The sequence below is a fragment of the Canis aureus genome, chromosome 16 (genome assembly GCF_053574225.1).
Source record: "Canis aureus isolate CA01 chromosome 16, VMU_Caureus_v.1.0, whole genome shotgun sequence".
In the NCBI taxonomy this organism is placed as follows: Eukaryota; Metazoa; Chordata; class Mammalia; order Carnivora; family Canidae; genus Canis; species Canis aureus.
This window is the reverse complement of record NC_135626.1, coordinates 27050619-27068350: the sequence shown is the minus strand read 5'-3', so window position 1 is coordinate 27068350 and position 17732 is coordinate 27050619. Positions and strand designations below refer to the sequence as shown.

Sequence of the window (17732 nt, the reverse complement as noted above, 5' to 3'; positions counted from 1 at the left end):
ATCAAGAGTCGGATGCTTAACTGACTGAGCCACCCAGGCATCTCCTCAATCTTTTTAAAATAGGGTTCTTAATAGTTTCCTTTATCAGTAGAAAATGATTTGTTTAAATTGAATGGATTATTTTATATGAAGTTAGCATTTTTCCTCAGTTTTTCTTTGCCATAATTCTGAATTTAAAAATTACATGGTAAACTATGTTATATCTGGTATTATTTAACAGTAATTTTTTTTTAAAGCTTTTATTCATTTATTCATGAGAGAGACAGAGAGAGGCAGAGACACAGGCAGAAGGAGAAGCAGGCTCCTCACAGGGATCCCGATATAGGACTCAATCGCTAAATCAGGATCACACCCTGAGCCAAAGGCAGATTCCTAACCACTGAGCCACCCAGGCGTCCCATTTACAGTAATTTTTGAGTATAATTTCAATGCCAGGCATTAGGCTGAGTATATATCTAAATAATAAGAGAGCCATAGTCTTGGTTCTCATGATTGTGTGATGGGGAAAGATTTGGTAATCATTCTCTGATTTCTTGGAGGACATCTTCTATGCTTCTGTAGCATTTTGTGTCTTTTTTTTTTTTTTTTTTTAATGTACTTTATTCTGCCTCACTGCTTATTTTTTGGATGTATTGGCCCTTGAAAGCAGGGAACATATCATCTTAACGTTTTCTTTTACCAATGATCAATGTGTCATGTTTCTTATATTGAATTGAATTTCTGGATTTGATTTAAGGTAATATAAACTGTATCTGATCTTTCTGAAGATGAACATTTCCTTTGTACTCTCTCAAGGTAGAAAGACTTAAGAACTTTTTCTTTCTTTTAAGGAGTGGCCATGTGACCAGATTGGGTTTGTCTATGGTGGAATTTCCTCTCCCTCCACATCTGACATGTGCAGTAATAAAGGCTGCTTCTCTGGATTGTGAAGATCTACTACTTCCAATAGCAGCAATGTTGTCTGTGGAAAATGTCTTCATTAGACCTGGTAAGAAGTTTATTTAAAAAATAATGGACTTTATTTTTTAGAGCAGTTTTAGGTTTAAAGAAAAATTGAGGATAAGTACAGATGCACACAGTTTGCTCATTATTAACATTTTTTTGTTCATGTAGTACATTTGTTATTATTGATGAGCCAGTATTGATACATTATGATTACTTAAAGGGTCACTGTATTGTATATTCTTTGGGTTTTGACAAATCTGTAATGAAACATTTCCACCATTACAGTAATATACTAAATAATCGCACTGCCCTAAACATCCCTTGTGCTCCACCTATTTATCCCTACATCCCTTCCCCCAAACCCCCAAACCCTCTTATAAGCAATGAGTCTGAGAATTCCTGTTGCTCCACATTCTCACCAGCATTTGGTATTGTCATTGTTTTGGATTTTGACCATTCTAATAAATGTATACTGGTATCTTGTTTTACCATGCAGATCCCTGATGACATACGGTGTTAATCATCTTCTTCTTCTTTTTCTTTTTTTTTTTTAATATTTTATTTATTTATTCATGAGAGACACAGAGAGAGAGAGGCAGAGACACAAGGCAGAGGGAAAAACAGGCTTCCACTCAGGGAGCCTGACGTGGGACTCGATCCCGGGTCTCCAGGATCACACCCTGGGCCGAAGGTGGCGCTAAATCGCTGAGCCACCCGGGCTGCCCTAACCATCTTCTTATATGCTTGTTTGCCATTGTAGATCTTTTTCTGGTGAAGTGTCCATTCAGGTCTATTCATTTTCTTATGTTATTTTATTTAAAGATTTTATTTTTAAGTAATCTCTGCACCCAACATGGAACTCAAACTTAGAACTCTGAGATCAAGAGTTGCATGCTCTACTAACTAAGCCAGCCAGGTGCCCCCAGATCTTTTAAAAATTGGATACTAATAAATAAATAAATAAATTAATTAATTAATTAATTTTCTTCTTGTTGAGCTTTAAGAGTTCTTTGTACATTTCAGATACCAGTTCTTTATCAGGTATGTCTTTTGCAAATATTTTTCTGAGTCTGTAGTTTGTCCTCTCATTCTTTTGATGTTGTCTTTCATAGAGCAGAAGTTTTTAATTTTAATGAAGTCTAGTTTTCAGTTACTTCTATCACAGGTCGTGCCTTTGGTGCTGTATTTGGAAAGTTATCAGCATCCTCTATCACATCCTCTAGGTTTTCTCCCATGTTATTCTCTAGGAATTAGATGTCCATTTGTTCTAGCCCCATTTGTTCAAAAGATTATCCTTTTTCCATTGAAACGCCTTTCTTCCTTGTTAAAGATCATTTAACTGTATTTGTGTGGGTCTGTTTCTGGGTCCTGTATTCTGTTCCATTGATCTCTTTTCCTGTTTTGTCAGTACCACACTGTCTTGATTATTGGAGCTTTGTAGTAACTCTTGAAGTTGGATAGGGTCAGTTCTCTGACTTTGCCCTTCCAAAACAGTTCAATATTGTTTTGGCTATTTTCCCTTTCTATATAAACTTTACACCCAGATTGTTGATATCCATAAAATACGTTGCTGGTCCTTTACCTGGGTGGGATTATGTTGAATCTGTAAGTCAGGCTGGAAAGAACTGATACCTTGACAGTTATTGAGCCTTCTTATCCAAGTACATGAAATATCTCTCCATTTATTTAGATTCTCCAGTGATTGACTGGCATTTTTTATTCCCATATATCTAGCCCTATGAGGGATGGAACTGAGGATAAACGAATTTTACATTTTGTTATCCTTTAACTGAGCTGCTTGAAATAGAGAGTTGATAATGTTCCTGGCTGAGAGTTAATTTCCTTTCACTGGTAAAGGAAGATAGTATAGTGGAACTTTGCCCTGTTATAGTACATTAGTAATATATTAACTTTTCTTCCCTAGACTCAAAAGAAATGGACGTTCAGCCGTTGTATCCAAAGAATTATTTTGAGATTTCTAATGTCTTTAAACTTCTACTTCTTTCCTTTCTTGGTGTGTCAGTATGGGACACACCTTACTTCATCAGCTTTATTTTCTCCTAATGGGAGTGGAGAGGATCACAATTTTTTTTTTAAAGAGCCTCTGGGGGGAGCCTGAGTGGCTTAGTGAGTTAAGCTTCTGACCCTTGTTTTCAGCTCAAGTCATGATCTCAGGGTTGTGAGATCAAGCCCCTGCATATGGAGCCTGCTTAAGATTTTCTCTTTCCCACTGCCTCTGTCCCCTGCCCCCAATTAATTAATTAATTTTAAAAAAGCTTTGGAATAGACAGTGTATCTTGCCTGCAGCCAAGGCTAACAATAGTATGTGCTATCATACTGGCCATATCCCTTTATAGGCTGAGTGTTGTGTCCAGATTGGTTTATTTATTGCTAAGACAATAATGGAGGATACATTTTTCTATAAAAGTACTCTGGTTTAATCCATGTGCTGCCTATCTCAAATATATTGTAGTCTTTTTTTTCCCTCTCACTTTCTAGATTGTAGTCTTAAGTGTCAGAATTTTGGTTCTAGTAATATACAATTATTTTTTTTCTAGCGAAGACTATATATGCAGTAAGTAAGGTTGGCTGGGTGGTGGGTAGGGGGGTGGGTGAAATAGGTGAATGGAATTAAGAGAAACAAAATTCCAGTTATAAATAAATAAGTAATGGAGATGAGAAGTACGGTATAAGAATACAGTCAGTAGTATTATAATAATGTTTTATAGGAAGTATGCTTACTGTCGTGCATTGAATAATGTAAAGAATCGTTGAATTGGTATGTTGTGCACCCGAACCTAATGTAGCATGTTTGTCAGCTATCCTTTAATAATAAACTTAAAAAGTGAGTAAATAAGTAAGTTTGGCTGGTTTTCAAAGCCAAAGATGCTCTAAAAACTATTATAGAGTGTTGAAGTGAGAGTCAAGAGACCAGGGTTCTAACCTGACTCCCTGAAACCTAATTATCTGCCTATTGGCCTAGTTTTTCTGGACTTCATTCTTCATTTGTAAACTCAGGGAATTAGATTAGATTAGGGTGATCCAGTCTAATAGTCTTGTAAGGCCAGAAAAAGGAGCTGTTTTTCCTCTTTGGAATTTTTAAATAGATGAAACCACTCTGGTGTTAGTTTTTTTTTTTTTTTTTTTTTAAGATTTTATTTATCTATCCATGATAGACACAGAGAGAGAGAGAGAGAGAGAGAGAGAGGGAGAGGCAGAGACACAGGCAGAGGGAGAGGCAGGCCCCATGCTGGAAGCCTGACATGCGACTGGATCCCTGGACTCCAGGATTGCGCCCTGGGCCAAAGGCAGGCGCCAAACCACTGAACCACCCAGGGATCCCCTGGCGTTAGTTTTTTAATTTTTAATTACCTTTATAAAATTTAATATTATAAAATTTTAAACTTACAGAAATGTTGAAAGAATAGTAAAGAATTCCTTTATATGTTTTACCTTGTTTCAGCAGTTTTTAGTATTTTGCTATATTTGTGTTATTCTTTTCTTCTTTCTCTATCTCTATATGTATGCATTTTATTTCTTTTTTAGAATAAAAAAGGGAACGTTTTGAGAATATTACACTCTCACCACAAAATATTGATATGCATATTTACTAAGAATTAGGGCAATCTCTTATTTAACCATAGTCCATTTACCAAAATTAGGAAATTTAATATTGACACAATACTATTATCTAGTCCAGAGTCCATATTCTAATTGTCCATTGTCACTAGAATATACAAAAGTAGTTTTAGGATTCCTCAGATATACCAATGTCTGCTAACAGTTTTTATTTTGAGGTAAAATGTACATGTCTTGAAACGTATGAAAGTTGTTAATTCAATTAGTTTTGCGAAGTGCACACACCCATATAACCCATACTCCTGTTAAGATATGGAACAGTTTAAAAAAAAAAAAGGTATGGAACAGTTTTATCACTCCAGAAAATTTCCTCAATACCCCTTTGCAGTCAGAATCTAGCTATCCCACCTCCCCCCAGTTAGCCACTTCTCGATTTTTTTTTTTTTAAGTTTGGCTTTTCTGAGACTTCATGTAAATGGACTTATATAATATGTACTTTTTTTGTGTTTGGCTTCTTTTGGTCAACATAATGTAATGAGATTCATCTATGTTGTATTTATTAGTGCTTTGTTCTTTTTATTGAATAGTAATTCCACTGTATGGACATACTACAATTAGTTTTTACCAATATTCTATTGATAGACATTTGAATGGTTTCTTATTTGGTGCTATTTATAAATACAGCTGTTAAGGGGTTCCTGGGTGGCACACTCCATTAAGCCATGGACTCTTGGTTTTGGCTCAGGTTGTGATCTCAGGGTCTTGAGATCGAGTTGGAGTTGGGCTCTGGGGCTTAGCACAGAGTCTGCTTGTCCCTCTCCCTGCTTCTCTACTCCTCTCACCCTCACTCTCTTGCGAGTGTATACACTATCTCTCAAAAAAATAAATCTTAAAAAAAAAAAAAGCTGTTTTGAATATTCCTGTCTAGGTTTTTTATAGATGTATATTTTCATTACTCTTAGTTAACTACCTAGGAAACAAATTGCTACAGTATTGAGTAGGCATGTGTTTCCCATTCAGCTTGAGTTGTGGGATCAAGCTCCTCCTCCCTCCCTCATGGAGCCCTGTGTTGGGCTTCAGGCTCAGTGGGGAGTTGGTTTGGGATTGGGATTCTCTTTCTCCTTGTGCCCCTCCCCCTGTTTATATTCTCACTTGCTCTCTCTAAAATAAATAAGTCTTTAAAAAAAAGAAAAGAAATTGCCAACCCTTTTCTCAAAATGGCCATGCCATTTTAAAATTCCATCAGCAGTGTTTGAGAATTCAGTTTGTACTACGTCTTCCTCAACATTTGATGTTGCCTGTCAGTTAATTTTATACATTCTATTCTATTTTATACATTCTATTATATATTGGTGATCCCTCCTTATGGTTTAATTTGCATTTTCCTGCTAACTAATATTTTTATACATTCATGTGATTATTGGCCATTTGTCTGTCTTCCTTTGTGAATTGTCTGTTAAAATATTTTACCCATACTTTAAATTTATTAAAAAATTATGGAATCTCAGAGTTTTTAATTTACTCTGGATATAAGTTATTTGGTAGGTATGAGTTGCATGTAGTTGTTCCTACTCTGGGCTTTTCTGTTTACTTTCTGAACAGTGGCTTTTGATGAGGGGCGCTTTTGAATTTTGAGAAGTTTAATACATCAGTTACTATTTTTTGTGGTTACTACTTTCTGACTGCTAAAAGATCTTTTCCTTCCCCAAGATTGTGAAAATATATTTCTCTCTCATATTTCTATGGATATTTACCTAAAAGCTCTACAGTATCTAGCTTTTAATAAAGTTTAGTACAGTGATCCATCTGAAATTAAGTTTTGTATATGGTATGAGGTTGAGGTCTAGGGTACTTTTTTTTCCTCTGTGAATATACACTTATTCCAGCACATTTATGGAAAAGATTTCTTTCCCCCACTGAACTGCATTGTTACCTTTGTAGAAAAATCTATGGGTATATATATATGACTCTTTCTGGACTTTATTTTATTCATTTATCTGTTTGTATATCCTTATGTCAGTGCCACTTAGTGTTGATTAAATAGCTTTATGATAAATTTTGAAATCAGACATTGTAAGTCTTTCAACATTGTGTTCCTTTTTTTTTTTTTTTAAGACTTATTTATTTATTCAGGATAGACATAGAAAGAGAGAGGCAGAGACACAGGCAGAGGGAGAAACCGGCTCCATGCCAGAAACCCGACGCGGGACTCGATCCCAAGTCTCCAGGATCGCGCCCTGGGGCAAAAGCAGGTGCCAAACCGCTGAGCCACCCAGGGATCCCATTGTGTTCCTTTTTTGATACTCTTGTGGTTATTCCATATTCCTTGCATTTCTATAAAGATTTTAGAATCAGCATACCAGGTTTTTCAAGAAAAAGTCTGCTAGAATTTTGATAGGGATTGTGTTGAACCCTTTATTCTTGTTGCTAGTCTCCTTGCTGAGGGCTTATAATTTACATCTTTAATCACAGTTTACTCAATGAATATTTTATTGCTTCATGTAAAATATAGAAAACCTTGCAACAATTTAGTTCTATTCATTCCTCCATCATGTGTGCTATTGTTGTCATATATATTACATTTAGTACCTTATAAACTTCAAATACAGTATTATAATATTCCTTTAAACTTTCATATGTCTTTGAAAGAAGTTGTGAAGAAATGAAAAATTAAGTCTATTCCAGTACTGGAAGTAGAAGGCCAGGTATTGGCTTTAAATTTTTTTTCTTTTTAAGATTTTATTTATTTTAGAAATAGAAAGCATGTGGGAACAGAGGGGAGGGGCAGAGGGAAAGGGAGAGAATCTCAAGCACAGTCTGCACTGAACACACAGGCCATCACAGGGCTCACTGGATTCTGTGGTCCTGAGATCATGACCTGAGCTGAAACCAAGAGTCAGATGCTCAACAGACTGAGCCACCTAGGTGTCCCTGATTTTAAAATTTTTATTTAGAATCTTCTGTGTGTGGATGGATTATTTTCTCAACTTTTTAACTTTTTAGGTTGTTCAGGTCTTAGGTTTTAATTATGTGTTCTTTGTTTTTTTTATCAGGTCATTGAATTGGTTTTTAGTATCTTGAAGGCCTTTATTTGGGACCTACACTTTAGGAAAACATTATTTGAAAGTGACCTATATTTGTAGGCCCTCAAGGAAAAAGGAGACTTCTCTTTGTTAGTCTAATATTTGGCTTTAGGTATCTATGAACATAGGTCTTACTCTTTAGAATATTCAGATAATATAGCCAATAGGAATATATCTTATATTCTTTGCTTTGATTTGGTGAGATATTTTTGATTAAATCTTGCCTTTGTGAAGCACTTGATGTTAGTCATGTTAATGGATATGAAACGTGAATTACCCCTGAAGCACTGAGGTGTAGCTAGGAGATTTAGCAGTGTCTCCAAATTCCACATAATGAAAATGTAACTATAAAATAGCAGTGGCCTTTTCTATTGTTATGTCAGGCACAGGTTTGAGGGTTTTTTTTCCTTTAGATACTGACCTAGGTCTCTTTTTATTTTTTTTATTTTTTTTATTTTTTTTAAATTTTTTATTTATTTATGATAGTCACAGAGAGAGAGAGAGAGGCAGAGACATAGGCAGAGGGAGAAGCAGGCTCCATGCACCAGGAGCCTGATGTGGGATTCGATCCCAGGTCTCCAGGATTGCGCCCTGGGCCAAAGGCAGGCGCCAAACCGCTGTGCCACCCAGGGATCCCCTAGGTCTCTTTTTTAAAAAAATATGTAATACATGAGGTGTTATTGTCAAATCTATTACATTTCTCTATTAATACACCCAACAATACAATTTTATAGGTAATATTTCATGCAGTTTCTTTTTCAATCACTAAAGGAACATAATAGAAGAAATATTTTCTTTTCCATTTACCTACATATTTACTTTTGCCAGTGCTTTTTTTCAGTGTCATTCAAATTACTGTCTGGTGCCACTTGCCTTCAGCCTGAATAACTTCCTTTATTATTTCCTGTAAATCAGGTATGCAAGCAATTAATTCTTTTAGGTTTTGTTATCTGGGAATGTCTTTATTTTGCCTTCATTTTGAAAGATTATTTTATTGGATATAGGATTCTTAGGTGGCAATTTCTTTCAAGACTGTGAATAAATAAATCATTCCACAGTCCTCCAGTATCCATTACATCTAATGAGAAGTCATTTGTTAATTTTATTGGGATTCTTTTGTGCATAATAAGTCATTTTCCTTTTGCTGCTTTCAGTATATTGGCTATCATGTGTCTGTGGGTCCTTTTGCTTTTATCCTACTTGGAGTTCATTAAGCTTCCTCAATGTGTAGATTAATGTTCTTCATCAAATTTTGGAATTTTTCAGCTATTGCCTTAAAAATGTTTCTGCCTCTTTTCTTTCCTTCTGGCAGTCCTATTATACAAATAAATGTTCGTGTGCTTAATGGTGTCCCACATTTCTCTGAGGCTGCTCATTTTTCATCATTCCTTTTTTTCTTTATTCTTCAGATTGCATAATCTCTCTTGATCTATATTTTGATTCTTTCTTCTTCCAAAACCATATCTACTATTGAGCCCCACTTAGTGAAGTTTTCATACTTTTTTGTACATTTCAATGCCAGCAGTCAGCTACTGGTTGTTGGCTGGAGGTTGTACTTAATACTTTTAAGTTAGTGAATTTTTTACCTTTTACTGTTGGATATGTGTTGTGTAGTTTAGAGACTGTTTTCACAGTTCAGAGTTTATGAGTTTGTCCTGTGTTCAACCATAGACTGGAAGCTCAAATGTTGCCTCTCCTTTTTGTACCTTTTGTATCTCCTCAGAAGGTATAACCTTGGGCATCTGCATAGTCTTACAGAACATCAAGACAATTACGGGTTTAGCACGTTTCTCTGATCTTCCTATTAAGTTTTTGGCCTATCTGCCTCAATTTCTAATGGTAACACTTTAAGCTGTTAGTCTCCACTGATTGGTAGCTCATTGCTCTGCTGTTTTTGACAGTGCCTTTGGGGCATTAATTATTCCATAGTCTGATCCAAATAAAGTTAGGTACCTTGGCAGGGGTAAAGTATTGCTGGTTTTTAACAATGCTTGTCTCTTTCCTCTCATGGGTAGAACCTCTGTGCTATGGAATAGGAGCTGGGAGTTGATTGGGAATCTGCTCTTCACGGGCTGCCCCAACAAGATCCTCCCTGTAGAGCAGAAGCTTGAAGTGGGAGATAGGGAACTGGTGCTTTGGTTACCACCACTGCCCAGTATACATTTTCCTCAGCACAAAGCTTGGTGAGATGGTATCGGTGGATATTCACTGGCTGCCAAAAACAAAAACAAAAACCTGGTATAGCTCTCTGAAACTGAGAGTGGTGGGAGGTACCACTCAGCTGCTGAACTCACTAGAACAGCACTTCTGCAAAACAGAGCTGTAAGCACTGCCATTACTGTTCCTCATTCATTAGCTGTTCAGCCTTGATTATTCTTATAGAGCAATGAGCTGGAGGTAAGGGAAAGGCTGCTGTGTTCAGGCTGCTAAGCCCTCTTCCACACAAAGCTATGGGGGGGTTGAGTGTAGTTCCCACTCAAATGTGATCCTTCATTCTGTTCTTTTTTTTTTTTTTTAATTTTTATTTATTTATGATAGTCACAGAGAGAGAGAGAGGCAGAGAGAGAAGCAGGCTCCATGCACCGGGAGCCCGACGTGGGATTCGATCCCGGGTCTCCAGGATTGCGCCCTGGGCCAAAGGCAGGCGCTTAACCGCTGCACCACCCAGGGATCCCCTTCATTCTGTTCTTATTGAATTCTATAGATTCAGTCAGTCTCCAGAGACTTTGAATGATTGTCTTTGGTGATTGACTGGTTTAACAGATGTCTCTCTGGGAGAAAGGTTTCACCCACTCCTCACATCACCATTTCCAATATATGTATATAGTTAAAAATTCAATTCAAACACTACACAGAGAACTAAATGAAAAGTAAGTCTTCTTCTCATCAGACCCAAGGACTAAACATGTCCTAGAGATAACAATTGCTATCAGTTTTTTGTTCATGTTTAAATACTATGGTTTTTATATAAATATATAATTAATTTTAAAACCTGAATCATTAAGAACTTTAGCTGCTGCAAAATGCAGCTTCAGCTTTTGAGCATGTGACTTGTTAAGATCTTGTTACACCCAAAATGTATATTGGCTTTCCAGCTGCTTCTAACATGCATTTGTAGTCTTTATAGGTTAAACAGTCCTTTCTGGCTTGGGTCTTTGTAGATCCACCTAATTTAGTTTTTTATATACTTACTGGTAAAACTGGGCAGTATTCTAACATCTAACATTAAGATTATAAACATCAAAATGATCATACTGTCAACATTTTTAGTGATGTCTTTTGCTATAGTAAACTGTATACAACATCTGCTAGAATGCTAGTATAGATATTGCTTTAGAAGTCACACAATGAAGTAAGAGCTGTTAAATATTTTTTTAGGTGATAAAAAGCGTTGCCTCAAAATGGAACAAATTTAAAATAACAACACTGGGTTGTTCCTACAGTGTTTATTTTAATTGTGATATTTTTGAAATAAAGGGCACTTCATGTGTTAGCTCCGAGGACTGTTATTATTATTGAAATCTTCTGTGGAAAAAAGAAAAAAAAAGAAATCTTCTGTGAAATGGTTTTGTTTTCTGATGGAGTGCTCTCTAGAAAAGTACCAAATTATCTTCCCAAATGGAGAAGTTCAGCTGATAAAACCTTGTTTTGCTGCTTCACCTTGTTACTTATAGTTCTTGCTTCAGTATCATCTACCTATTTGCATGATGTAAAACTGATAATAGAATTCCATCTGGGGAAATAGTAATAAATTAAAGACAGTGATATGTCTACTGGAAAGTAATTAAAGATGAATAATCAGACTGTTGTTTAAAGGACAGACTTGCTGAGATTGTAGGAACTATGTGTGATATGGGTTTTGACTTTCCTAGACATATCCTGAATTTACTGTGGGACTTCTGCCTCTTTTAATTTCAATTAATTAGGTTATTTTAGGGGAGAATCAGGGAAAAGGAACAAAAAAATGTTATTTGTTCTCTTGACTTTGAGAATAATGGAAAAAGAGAGCAGAGACAGAGAGAAGCTATCAATGTGAGGTGGACAGCCAGGGAAGCAATATGCTTCTACATTTTTTTTTTAAAGATTTTATTTATTTATTCATGAGAGACACACACAGGCAGAGACACAGGCAGAGGGAGAAGCAGGCTCCCTGCTGGGAGCCTGATGTGGGTCTTGATCCCAAGACCCTGGGATCACACCCTGAGCCCAGGGCAGAAGCTCAATCTCTGAGCCACTCAGGGGTCCCAGTATCCTATGTTTTTTTTTTTTTTTTTTTTTTAAGATTTTATTTATTTATTCATGATAGACAGAAAGAGAGAGGCAGAGACATAGGCAGAGGGAGAAGCAGGCTCCATGCCAGGAGCCCGATGTGGGACTTGATCCTGAGACTCCAGGATCACGCCCTGGGACAAAGGCATGCGCTAAACTGCTGAGCCACCCAGGGACCACCCCCCCTTATTTATTTATTCATGATGGACATAGAGTATCCTACATTTTTAAAAATGTGAGCAAGTAGACACTAAACAACAAGGATCCAACACTAACCAGGTAGAGTTAATCTTCACAAAATATGAGCTGAGCTTAACATTGTGATCTACACTAAAAGTTGGTGCAGTTACTCTGACATTTTAGTAAGAGATGGTAAGCTACCTGTGTAAATTATGCTGGTGCCAAATTGAATGGTTGTCTGGGGCAGAGAAAAGAACTGAGCCAAGTGGGAAGCTTCTCTGTGGCTTTATAGCCCAGGGGTTCAAGGAATCTGGTGCTCTACATTTCTATAGCATGAAACACAATTCAGGGACCCTAGAGCCCCTGCCTGATAAATAGGCGTGTCTCCTAGTGTTGGGAGCCAGAACACGGTGATGAGTGTAGTGCAATTTGAATTTTGTCATAATACCTTTTGGGCAGTGGTGATTCAGTGCTGGAAATGAAATGTTTTGGCTTAAAAATCAGTTTCCCTAAGTGGTTCAGGAGATGGGAATTGTATTTTCATCTTGGTAAGGCTGTTTGTATGGCCTGTAATTAATCATATTGTTACTACTTTTGTCTCTAGCTGCTTCCCTCAGTTGTTACCTAGGTAACAAGGGTGGAAGCTACTTAAAGCCTGGGATGAAAGACTTTTTATCTTCATAAGTGTTTTCTTTAATCAGATTGCTTTCCTCCTAATACCAGGAACTGCTGCTTTGCAGATTTGCATCGTAGTAGTCTATATAAGTGCTGCTCTCTAGTATCAGGCAATATGGTGCTTATGCTAACTTTAGTTGTGATGTGTATATTAAAGCAATAGGAATTGTGGTATGATGTGGTAGAATGAATGAAGGAACCCTAGGAAATTTTGAAAAAAAGTGAGACTCTCAAATTTAGCTTGGGTAAAGTATTATGTGGGGAACTTGGGCAGTCAGAGAGCATATGAATCCTGAGTGGGATTGGGTCAAAATCACTAACAGATAAATCTCAAAAACAACGTTGAACTAAGGAAATCAAACACAAAGTACATTTATACAAAATTTAGAAACAGGAAAACCCTTCTATGAGGTCAGAAGTTAGGATATGATTACTTGTAGAGGGCATAGGTAGTTATTGCAAGGAGAGCAAAAAGAGGGCTTCTGGATGCTAGTAATACACTGTTGATCTGAGTGTTGAGTATATTGGTATGTTATGCTTGTTAACATTGAACTGTACAATTATAACCTGGTTGTTTTCTGCATACATGTTTTACTTCAATATAAAGTTAAAAAAGGAAAGAAAAGGCTTTTAGTAGTTCAGTTCTGCTTATAGGATAGTCCTGTCTAATTGCCCTTAATTAGGAATTGGATAAATAGGGACTGGTTAAATTGTGTTATGTTCCTTATACCCCTGGGGATACAATGTAGCTATTTTGAGAATGAAAAATTCTACAGGTACTGACAAGAAGCTATTATTAAATAAAGGAAGTTTCAGAACTTATAACCCATTTATGTAAAAATAAACCACTATATACATATGCTGGTATATACTTAGAAAATATCTTGAAGGACACACATTCAATTGATACTTAACAGTGGTTAGCCTTGAGGATTGGTTTATGGGTAATGTGACAGAGTGGGGGAATGCTGAACTCCTGCATACTTTCTTTTTACTGTGAACATGGGTTACTCTTATAATCAAAACAAACTTAAAAAATAAATTCTAAATTCTATTTTAAAGGCAAGCATATTGGGAGAATTATTGTTACTATTCTGGTTAAATCTCCAAAGTATGGTGAATTGCTCCAAAGTATTGCTTTTTTATACATCACAAGAAAAGAAAAGAAGAAAAGAAGTTATGGGAGTAATTAGAGGTGTTCCCCTCACCCCGAAGTTAATATAGTTCCACCTTATTCCACTGTAGATGATGAAGCAGATTCTGACCTTGAGTAAACAAAGCGAATGTAGGCATTTGATATAAAGTGTAACTAAATTGTCTCTCCAATTGTCATTTTAGTTGATCCAGAGTACCAGAAGGAAGCAGAACAAAGACATAGAGAATTGGCAGCTAAAGCTGGAGGATTTAATGACTTTGCAACTTTAGCTGTCATCTTTGAACAGTGCAAATCAAGGTATGTGAAATAGTTCTATGTACTAAGAAATTGTCTGTTTGAAATATAGCTCCAATGCATATTTATTATGTAACTTTAGACAGTAAGGTTCAGTGGGGATACTATTGACCTCAAGTTATTTTTGTGAACATAAGTGAGATTTATCTATGCCAGGTAACTGTTACTAAGTAGGCATTTATTATATAATATTAGTTATCTTCTTCATTCTCTCCCTAAACCTTTCCTGAAGGTGACCTTATAGAATTTTGGTTCTGTAGAAGTAGCATGGATGAGAAAATAATTGGGCATTTGTTAAAGTATATATGTATAAGAGGAAATTCATTTACAAATTATTTTAAAAGATTTTATTTATTTACTTGACACAGAGAGAGAGAACAGCAGAGGAAGGAGTAGGCAGATGGAGAGGGAGAAGCAGGGCCCCCTACAGAGCAGGGAGCCTGATGCAGAACTTGATCCCAGGACCCTGGGACCATGACCTGAGCCAAAGGCAGATGCCCAACAGACTGAGCCACCCAGGCACCATACAAATTATTTTTTAATTCACTCAGACACATTAGTTTTTTCAAATTCTTTAATTCTTTAAAGTGCTTTCTCAGTAATTGGACAGATCTCATTAAAAAAACTGACTATTGCTTATTTGTTTCTAGTTTTGTAATAGGTATGAGAATGTTAAACTATCTTTTTTTTTTTTAAGTAAATTCTGTGCTCAATGTGGGGCTTGAACTCATTTTGAACCCAAAATCGAGAGTCACATGTTCTACTGACTGAGCCAGCCAGACGCCCCTGTTAGACTTTCACTTATAGAAGGTATTTTCAAGATACCATTATTTTTGTTTTGCAGTGGAGCTCCAGCTTCGTGGTGCCAAAAACATTGGATTCATTGGAGATGCTTATTTTCTGCATTTCGTGTTGAAGCTCAACTTCGGGAACTAATCAGGAAGCTTAAACAGGTAATTATTATAATAATCTTTCCTTGAGTAGCATTTTAGCAAGATTCTCTGAATACCGTACCCCAAACTATAGGAAATTATGAGATGTTCTGATCTCTGGTTTGTAGGAATAGGCCCCATTCCTAGCTGCATGTAAGTACCAAGCACTATTACCTCTTATCCTTTGGAGAGATGCTTTTCCTTGTCTTGGGTAATTTCCTCACTTTTATATGCTAACCAGTGCTCAGCTGAACCCTTGTGGAGGCCCTTCAGTAAATTTCTGGGAGCCCTATCTCTGTCAAGTTCTCTTCTCTTCTGAACTCTTGGCCTGTAAATTCTAGCCATCTTGGTCTTCCTGGATTCTCGGCCCTGTTTCTTTAGCTGGGGGAATAATGCTCCAGGTTCCACATGGATTATTCCTTCCCTGAGCCTTCATCCAGAATCTCTCTCAAGGTTGACTGTAAGCAGGGGCAGTCATTGGACTTATTTCATTTATTTCTTACACTTCATTTATTTCTCATGGATCACTATTCTTATTGCTTGATATGCAGTGCTTTGGAAATCATTATTTCATATATTTTTGGTTGTTTCAAGCAGAAGGGTAAATCTGATCTCTCTTTTTTTAAAAGATGTTATTTATTTATTTGAGAGAGGGAGAGCTAGCGATTAAGGGGAAGAGCAGAAGGAAAGGGACAAGTAGACTCTGCACTGAGCACAGAGACTGTTGTGGGGCTCAATCTCACGACCCTTGAGATCATGACCTGAGCTGAAATCATGAGTCAGACGCTTAAACAACTGAGCCTTCCAGGTGCCTCAAATCTGATCCCTCTTACTTCATTCCGGCCAGAAACAGAAGTCTTTAGAAATGTATAGTTTTCAGAATGAAAGATTATTTCATATTATTCTGTGAGATTACCACTATATATATATTATTTCTATAGCAAAGTGATTTTCCAAGAGAGACCTTTGAAGGCCCAAAACATGAAGTACTACGAAGATGTCTTTGTGCAGGCTATTTCAAAAATGTAGCTCGAAGGTAAGCAATATGAACTTGAGAAATGAATAAGAAATACTACTGTATTTGACTACAGTGTTGAACTATTTAATATATTAAAGATTGATGATTTATTTAAGCTCCGTGATTATCATGACATCAATTACAGTGACTCCATAATTGTCACTTGTGAAGGGAGAGCTGCAGTGGCTCAGAGTGGGATATTGGACCTCAAGTTTGGTAGGAGGGAGTTTGTAGGACAGCTGTCTAGAATGGGGTATCAGTACCTAAGTTGAATGACAAGGGTTTCCTTGCAAGGGGTAGCTCTGTGTGGAGGTTGAAAGACAAACAAGTTGAGTGAGCATGCCATCTCTGAGGAAGGAGAGCTCAGGGTAGAGTGTCAGCAGTTGAGCAGGATGGGGAAGGCACTCATATGGGAGGTGTTTGGTGTTGCATTTAGAGTCTGAGTGTAGTGAGAGAGGGCATCTTCTTAGGGGAAGGGGTAACAATAGTGATGATGGGAAACTTATTATATACAAAGGAATTGATCACATAATTTAATATATTAAGGAATGGTGAATGGAGTTAGAAATACTGAAAGGGAGAAAATAGAAAATGAGAATGAGCCCTGTAGTGTTGGATTGGAATTTTAGGGTATCATTGTGAACTTAATGGTTTTCAATATACTTAGATGGATGGATAGATAGATATAGGAATAAAAATAGATGTTACTGTATATATTTATAATATATATTTATATGTATGTGTGTAAATATTTACATTTATACAAGATCCTAGCTCTGAGATGAAGTGAGAGCAGTAACATAATAGTAATGAATATAGTTAGTGCCCAGATTGTGACTTGAAACAACCATCTGCCGCCTAATGGACTGTTTGGAGAAATAGGGGTAGGAAAGTACAAGATGAGCCCAGAACATCTTATTTTATCAGTAAGCAAGAAGAGGTAAATCAAGTTTGAGGGCATGTTAGAAGTATGCTGGAGCTACTTACTTGAATAGTCCCCAGCTGATCCAATATAGGACATTTTAGCATCAAAATAAATAATGATAGTAATGGATTATATAGCCTACTAAGTAAAACATGAAATCAATGGGTCTGTAGTTATATAAATTAATAAATGAATAAATTAAAAGTTTAATGACAAATGGAATTAGATGTGCACCTCTCTACAAAACTCTTATTAATTACAAAGAGAAAAGGAAAAAAGTAACTTTTTTCATGGAGTAGCCTGGCAGATGCTACCCAAATCAAGCCATCAAAGTGAACACTATCAGTCATGAAACAAATTGAAATCATATTCTTCCTGAAAGGATATAATGAAAAATACAACTTCACTTTTGTGATGTTTCTGCCAAAGATACATAACCTAAATCTAATCATCTTGAAACAAACAAACTCAAATTGAGGAGCATACTACAAAATTATTACTAAAAAAGCTGTCAAGATCAGGAAGGTCAAAGACTGGGGAATATACCAGAATGAAGGAGACTAAGGGGACATGAAAAATAAAATTAATACTTGATTCTGATTTGGATCCTTTTGTTGTAAAGGATATTATTAGGACATTTGGATAAAACTTCATTGGGATCTGAGGATTAGATGTT

General features: G+C 36.4%; 1 protein-coding gene across 2 annotated transcripts in view; it reads left to right on the top strand.

Annotated features, from left to right (window-relative positions):
* The window catches only part of DHX40 (DEAH-box helicase 40), a 47243-nt gene that overhangs the window by 23630 nt on the left and 5881 nt on the right, over positions 1 to 17732 (top strand). For both annotated transcript variants that reach the window (XM_077852403.1, XM_077852402.1), the window contains exons 12-15: positions 831 to 988; positions 14070 to 14184; positions 15026 to 15134; positions 16055 to 16149. In XM_077852403.1, coding sequence (XP_077708529.1) covers positions 831 to 988; positions 14070 to 14184; positions 15026 to 15134; positions 16055 to 16149 — 477 coding nt within the window. The remainder of the gene's footprint in view (positions 1 to 830; positions 989 to 14069; positions 14185 to 15025; positions 15135 to 16054; positions 16150 to 17732) is intronic.